Source organism: Hermetia illucens, chromosome 1 (genome assembly GCF_905115235.1).
Source record: "Hermetia illucens chromosome 1, iHerIll2.2.curated.20191125, whole genome shotgun sequence".
Lineage (NCBI taxonomy): Eukaryota > Metazoa > Arthropoda > Insecta > Diptera > Stratiomyidae > Hermetia > Hermetia illucens.
In genome coordinates this window covers 173921728-173929782 of record NC_051849.1, presented here as the reverse complement: position 1 = coordinate 173929782, position 8055 = coordinate 173921728, and the positions used below count along the sequence as shown (strand labels likewise).

General features: G+C 42.0%; 1 protein-coding gene across 1 annotated transcript; it reads left to right on the top strand.

Annotated features, from left to right (window-relative positions):
• Window positions 1-331: 331 nt before the first annotated feature.
• LOC119646557 (probable cytochrome P450 6a14) lies at window positions 332-2003 on the top strand. The gene is made up of 2 exons (XM_038047034.1): window positions 332-1423; window positions 1507-2003. The coding sequence occupies exons 1-2, from the start codon at window positions 358-360 to the stop codon at window positions 1920-1922; spliced, it is 1482 nt and encodes a 493-aa protein (XP_037902962.1). The 5' UTR covers window positions 332-357; the 3' UTR covers window positions 1923-2003.
• Window positions 2004-8055: the final 6052 nt, after the last annotated feature.

The following is an 8055-nucleotide window of genomic DNA, read 5'->3' as shown; positions in this document are numbered from 1 at the left end:
AGCTTTTAGGGATATCGAATTGGTGGACCTTAGCGCAAAACCGAGATGTCTGGAGTTCCTTGTTATGGTAGGCCCACACCGGATACCGGTTGTTGCGTCGTTGATGATGATGATGAATATATTAAACAAATTGTAATCGATGAAAATGTTAAAATTCAATTGACCAATTTAACTATCCTACAAAACCCTATAGCTTATGCTTTTGAAGATGGTACGGTGTTATGTCTAAAAGTTGATAAAAACAACAAGTAGCAATGAAAAGCTTAATAATAGCTTTGAGCTGTATCGCTTTGAGTATCACATCAGTCAATTAAAATTTAGTTTCGTTCAAACGGTAAGTGTGGGTGTGAGCACAAAATGGATTTGTTAACTGCAATCATTTTAGCAGTAATAGGGCTAGTAACATCCGTTTATCTTTATTTCAAAAAGAAATTTTCATATTGGAGGGAACGCGGGGTAGTGCATATTAAACCCTCATTCCCATTCGGCAATCTATCTTTAAAGCAACATTTCACGGAATTTACGGTTGATATCTATAAACGCAAAGGTGAAGCCTCTTTCGTTGGTATATACTTCTTGACAAAGCCGATCGTAGTACCCGTCGGACTAGATCTCATTCAGAATATTTTAGTGAAAGATTTTAGTAGCTTTCATGCTCGTGGAATGTATGTGAATGAAGTAGATGATCCTCTCTCTGCTCACATGTTTAGTTTGGATGGTGAAAGATGGAAATTCATACGGACTAAATTATCCCCCACTTTCACCTCCGGCAAAATGAAATATATGTTTCCAACGATTGTGGCAGTTGCGGAGAGATTTGTGGCAACTTTGGACGATATTGTTGACAGAGAATCCGAGTTGGAAATGAACGATTTTCTCGGACGATTTACAACTGATGTCATTGGATCCTGTGCGTTCGGCATTGAATGCAACAGCATGAATAACCCGAATTCTGCGTTTCGTCAATACGGAAAGAAATTTTTGGATGAGCCTTCTCTGGCCCTTATCAGGAATATACTGATAACTCTCTCCCCCGATTTGGCACGAAAGTTGCACATTAGAGCATTACGAAAAGATGTTACCGATTTCTTTTTGGATACAGTGCGCAAAACCGTTGCATATCGAAAAGAAAATGACATTCAACGCAATGATTTCATGGATTTACTTATTCAAATGAATACAGATACAAATGAAGATGGAAAGCTAACCTTAGAACAGATAGCAGCACAGGCTTCCTTGTTTTTCTTCGCCGGTTTCGAAACTTCTTCTAGTGTCATGACATTTTGTTTATATGAATTAGCTTTGAATCAGAATATTCAGGAAAAAGTAAGGCAAGAAATCACACAGATTATGGCGAGCCATAACGGCGAACTTACCTATGAAGGAATGCAGCAAATGACTTATCTTGAGATGACAATAAATGGTAAATTAATTTACATTTTTAAATAAAATATTTAATTTACAGAAATCTGATAATTCTCAATGGTACCTTTATCCTTTTTATAGAAACTCTTCGCAAATATCCTTCAGTTCCATTTTTAATGAGGAGCACCGTCCGTGATTATTCAGTACCAGATACGAACATGGTGATCGAAAAAGGAACATTGCTCTTCGTTCCAGTTCACAGCATACATCATGACCCTGAAATATATCCAAACCCTGAGCTATTCGATCCAGAACGTATGTCTCCTGAACAGATTAAAGGTCGCCATCCCATGTCCTTTTTAGCCTTTGGAGATGGTCCGAGAAATTGTATAGGAATGCGTTTTGGAAAAATGCAAACTAAAATCGGTTTGATAGCTTTATTGAAAAATTATCATTTTGCAACATGTTCAAAAACACCAAATCGAATAATTTTCGATCCCAAGAAGGGGATACTAACATCAAAAGATGGTATGGTTCTGGATGTTACAAAAATATGAGCAGAACCTATTTGCATTTTGGGTAAATGGTAAAAATCTTTAAGATTTCTAAGTTCATTAGATAGTTTTTTGTTTTGTCTTGCTGACAGAAAGCAATAAAGACTTTTCGTCATTCTTAGACGGTTTTCATTTTTAAATCGGTTTCCTGTCTGTCTGCTTGTCCGTCTGTACGCCTGTCTGTCCGTCAGACGTATTTTTCTCTAAGACTGTAGCAGCGAACCTTCATTTATTTACTTTCATTAAAAAAAAATCGTTTAACAAATTGTTTGTGTATATGTTTATTTTCGACGTTTTTTTGTACTCTTCTATTAACTAACAAATTTTCGAAGAGCGTACCTTTTCCCTCAAAACTTTACTTTCCACCATATTCTTTGAATAAAACTTCTGCTGGTGTAAATATTATATTAAGAATTTCACATGAAGAACAACTTTATTCTCCAGCTTCACGATAAACCCCTTTTGAACTTGGATTTTCTTTCACACTCGCAGTGCGAACTTTTTTTTGTCGGACACTAGATATAGACTGGAAGCTGATCTGATGCTCGCAGAGCATAAAACTTGTGTGATAGCAGGCATGGTCCCCATCGACATCTTGGCGAACGAGCATCGACGCCTCTATGATCCATCATATGCAAGCGGCGAATCCTATACCCATTGCCGGAAATTAGCATGAAGTGAATTTATTTTGGAAGGGCAAAGAGATGGGATGATTCACCTAAAGGACGCTGGACGCTGGACATCCAGATGTCTCAAAATGGATTAAATGAAGGCATGGTGAGGTTAGTTACCACCAAACTCAATTCCTGAGCGGACACGGTGGGTACCATGCATACCTTTATCGCTTCGGGGTGACGACTTCCCGTATTGCTGTATATGAGTGATGACTCCGGGGGATGTGGAGCATGTTGTTTTTAAATTCCCGCGGTTCACCGCACACAGGGCGGAGGCGTAAATTCACGCCGGGTCACGTTTAACACCCGAGAAAATCGTGTGCACATGCTAGCCTCTGAAACATTTTGGAGGGCGGTGGAAAAATTAATGAAGGCGATCCACGATCTGCCGAGGAAGGAGTAGCTTCGGAAAAAAAGTTACAAATAATGACAAGAGGCTCACTCATCCTGCCCCGCGACCCCCATCGAACCTATTTTAATAAGGTTCTGTGTTTACACAAAAATGCGTTCCTATATATAACATCATCTAATGAACACTATAAAGAAACATAATAATTCAAATTGGCCTTCAAATCATATATCTAAAGCTGACTGCATTTGGCACTAGTCCACGATGGACACCATCCGTAACAAGCGCATGGAGTGAATTTTCAAGATTTTGTGTAAAATCGTGTGTATCTGTAGTTGTAAAATTGAGCAAAGATGAAATGTAAGATACCCTGGCACTTGGAAGTTGAAATTTTGACGTTGTTTGTAAGAGAGGAGGGGGTAGTTATAAAGGATCAAATTTGCCTTTTTCTTGTAAATTTATTGCAATACATAATGGAAAGTCAATAACACACGAAAGCGTAAATATTACATTAAGAGCTACAAATAAATGCACATAATACTAGCCCAATCAAATACTTATTTTTATACCGCAAATGCACTAATTTTTGCCTATAGTTAGATACCTTTATTTAATTAAATCAATATCATCATCAACGGCGCACCAACCAATATCCGCCCTAGACCTACCTTACAAAGGAATTCCAAATATCCCGGTTTAGCGCTGAGGTCCACCAATTCGATATCCCTAAAAGCTGTCTGGCGTCCTGGCTTACCCCATTGCTCAATCTTAGGTAGGGTCTGGCATGTCCTCTTTTCATACCATAGATATTGCTCTTATAGATTTATAGGGCCCCACCCTCACGCACACGGATCACGTAACCCAATCTTAACCAGACGGTCATAGAATCGTCCATCCTCTTGTAGGGGTTGAAACATTTTTCTGAGGATTCGTCTCTTTTTATTGCTAGGAACACATAAGGACTTGCAAGATCATTGTCTTGTACAGTAGAAGTCTTTTATCTATGATGAAAGGTTTCGAGCAAAGCAGGTTTCTTAAGCTGAAAGATGATCTGTTAGCAGTCAACATCCGGATTTCATGGCGATAGCTGTTATCGGCTGTGATTTTTGACCCTAGATTGGAGAAATTATCAACGGTCTCAAAGAACAGTGGCTTTCGCATTTAAATGAGCGTCATGTACCACTTTTTCCAGGGCCAGGTTAAAGAGCATGCATGAGAAAGCATCTCCTTGTCTTAGACCATTGTTGATGTGGAAAGGTCGGAAAAGTGATACTGCCGTCAGCCTAGTCAGTTTTATCAATTTGGTCGCCATTTCGAATGGTCTTATAGCCGTGTACAGTTTTACCCTGCTGTGATATCATTAGCGGGCTTGAAGTCGGTAGAAAGATGGTGCAACTCATGGTATTTTTCAACAGTATTGGCATCGCTTGCCGCAGAGAGAAAGTCTAATATGTCACTGGCTTGCCTAAAGTGAAGCTTATTTGGTATGGGTAGATGATGTTCTGGGTATATGCGGCTCTCGGGCCTAGCAAGATAGCGGAGAATATCTTATTGATGGTGTTTAGCAATGTGATATCTCTATAATTGCTTCACTCTGTGATATCCCCCTTTCTAAATCATCATTATCAGCAACACCGCAATAACCAGTATCCGGTCTAGGCCTGCCTTGATAAGGAACCCAAGACATCACGGTTTTGAGCCGAGGCCCACCAATTCGATATCCCTACGCGATCGGTCCATCTCTGACAGCGTTTTCTTTTCCAATCACCTTATAAACTTTCCGGGCTGGATCATCCTCATCCCCCACCCCCACCCTAACCTATTGAGCCGGATTTTATCCACAGCTTGACGGTCATGGTATCGCTAATAGATTTCGTCGTTATGTAGGCTACGGAATCGTCCATCCTCATGTAGGGGGCCAAAAAATCCAAAATCCGTCCATCCTCATGTAGGGGGCCAAATCCAGAGTCTCCGAGGAGGACTGGCAAGATCATTGTCTTTTACAGTAAGAGTTTTGACCCGATGGTGAGACGTTTCGAGCGGCACAGTTTTTGTGTTGTGATTTTCGACCCTAGATAGGAGAAATTGTCAATGGTCTCAAAGTTGTATTCTCCGATTCTTATTCCTTCTGTTTGACCAGTGCGGTTTGATGTTGGTTGGTTTAGTTTTCGATGCTGACATTGTCAATATATACTTTGTCTTGCCTTCATTGATGTGCAGCCCAAGATCTCGCGCCAATGGCCGCCTGCTCGATCTGGATGAAGGCAGTTTGTACGTCTCGGGTGGTTCTTCCCATCATGTCGATATCGTCAGCATAGGCCAGTAGTTGGGTGGACTTAAAGAGGATTGTACCTCTTGCAGTTACCCCAGGATCACGGATCACTTTCTGCAGGGTCAAGTTAAAGAGGACGCATGATAGCGCATCTCCTTTGTCGTAGACCGTTGTTGATATCGAATGGTCTTGAGATTGATCCTGCTGCTTTTATCTGGCCTCGCACATTGGTCAGGGGTTATCAATTTCGTCGGGATACCGAATTCTCTCATGGCCGTGTACAGTTTTACCCTGGCTATCCTATCATAGGCGGCTTTAAAGTCGATGAAAAGATGGTTCAACTGTTATCCATATTCAAACGGTTTTTCCATCACTTGCCGTAGAGAGAAAATCTGATCTGTTGCTGATTTCCCTGGAGTCAAGCCTCTTTGGTATGGGCCAATGATGTTCTGGGCGTTTGGGGCTATCCGACCTAGCATGATAGGGGAGAATATCTTATAGATGGCACTCAACAACGTGATAATTGTTGCACTATGTGATATCTCCCTTTTTATGTATGAAACAGATAATGCCTCGTTGCCAATCGCCAGGCATTGATTTGCTGTCCCATACCTTGAGCACAAGTTGATGAACCACTTGGTGTAACTGGTCGCCTCAATATTTCACTAATTCGGCTGTAATTCCATCGACTCATGGCGACTTATGATTTTTTAGCCGATGAATTGCACGAACTGTTTCACCTATACTCGGTGGTGGCAGTATTTGTCCGTCATCTTCAGTTGGCGGGACCTCCAACTCGCCGATATTCTGGTTGTTCAGCAGCTCATCAAAGTACTCAACCCATCGCTCCAATATGCCCATTCTTTTGGAAATCAAATTTCCCTCTTTGTCTCGGCAGGATGAGCATCGTGGTGTATAAGGCTTCATCCTGTTGACTTGTTGGTAAAACTTCCGCGCCTGATGCGGTTCCTCCCTGTACTTTTTTAGTTCACAGACTTGCTGGTTCTTCCAATCTTCCCTTCCGCCTGTGAAATCGCTTCTCCGCTCGCGGGAGTTCGTGATAAGTCTCTGCGCATCCCGTCGTTCTTTGAGAATGCAACATTAGTTGGTATGCAGCATTCTTCGGTGTAGTTGCTAGCTTACATTCATCGTCAAACCAGCCGTTCCGATTTTTTTTGCGACTGGGGCCAAGTATGTTTGTGGCCATATACATTATAACGTTCTTCAGGTGATTGTGAAGATCATTTGTTGATGCTTCATCTCCAGGTCCTCTATTGACTGCAGTTATTGCGGCATCCATTTCCCTCTTATAGGTGTTGCGGAGGGCTGCGTTGTGGATGGCCTCAATATTCACTCTCACCTGATTATCAGAGGGGATTGGAGGTGGTATCGTAATTTGAGCTCGAAGCACCATGCCAAAGAGATAGTGGTCCGAGTTTATATTGGCCCCCCCTATATGTTCAGATATTCAAGGCTGAGAGGTGGCGGCGTTCAATCAGCACGTGGTCAATTGGTTAAAAGTGGTCCCGTCTGGAGAGGCCCACGTATGTTTGTGAACCGCTTTCCGCGCAAACCAGATACTTCCAACAACCATTTCGTGTGATACTGCTAACTGGATTGTGCGCAATCCGTTATCATTGGTATCCTATGTAGGCTATGGGACCTATCGCCTGAATACGATCTCCGTCCTTATTTGACTGTTGAAATCTTCAAGTATGATTTTGACGTCATACTTGGGACAGGCTTCGAGGGTCCACTCAACTGCCTCGTAGAAGGTATGCTTCTCCAACTCTGCAGTCTCCTCTTTAGGGGCGTGAACGTTTATGAGACTTATATTTGTAAACTTGCCTCGCAAACGCAGAGTGCATAGCCTTTCGCTCATATTTTCAAAGCATTTTTTGGCTAACTAAGAAACCTATTCCGAGATCATGGTTTACTGGATGGCCGCTATAATATATGGTGTAGCAGCTCTTCTCCAGGAATCCGGTTTCTGTCCATTGCATCTCTTGTAAAGCTGTTGCATCAGCCTTATATTGGGACAGGGTATCGGCTAGCTGCTCAGCAGCATTCGGTCTGTACAGGAAGCGCACGTGTCCGGGGCTCCTTTCAGCGGTTTCCGTGTAGGGTTGTCCGTCCTACCCAACCCCCAACCTAGAGGACCAGTTGGTACATTTTGTCCCGTTTTTAGGCGCGGGAAACTCACTTTCATCTTTCTCCGTCTGCAGTTTTTCATAAAGAAAGAACTCCCAGCGATCACCACATGGAGGTGGAGATAGGGTTTGGTAATAGAGCTGTTGATGTTGGTTCAGCAGGCGTTTCCCAGGTTTTATGCTCCATCGTGGGTACCAATCCACGTTTCGCCCTGGGACCTATACTACCCTTTGACCCCCAACCCCCCCCCCCCCCCCACTCCCCTGCCTTTCTAAATAGGAACTTTAAATTAAACAAGTCGGGAAACCGGAAGCTGGACGCTTCAGGTACGAAAGGTTTTGTGTATTTCTTAGTACGTAGCAGGTAATATATGCATATATGATATTATGTGAGAATATCCACTTTCGGATGATATTGACATTCATAGTCTTGAATTTGCAAAGAAGCGACAAATTTGACGTATTATAACTTTGTTAGTAATAGTGCGATTTCCACCAAACTTGGTAACATCATGCTCTATGTTATATCCTATATTATTGCGAAATTTCGTAGTCCTAGCATGAACTTAAGGGGGGTCTTTCAGCGAATTACTGAAAATTACAGTAATATACTATTATTAACTTTATTTGTGCAGATATCAGTGTGGAAGGTATTTCGGAGCCCAGGCACCATATAGTGGCAGCCTCCTGA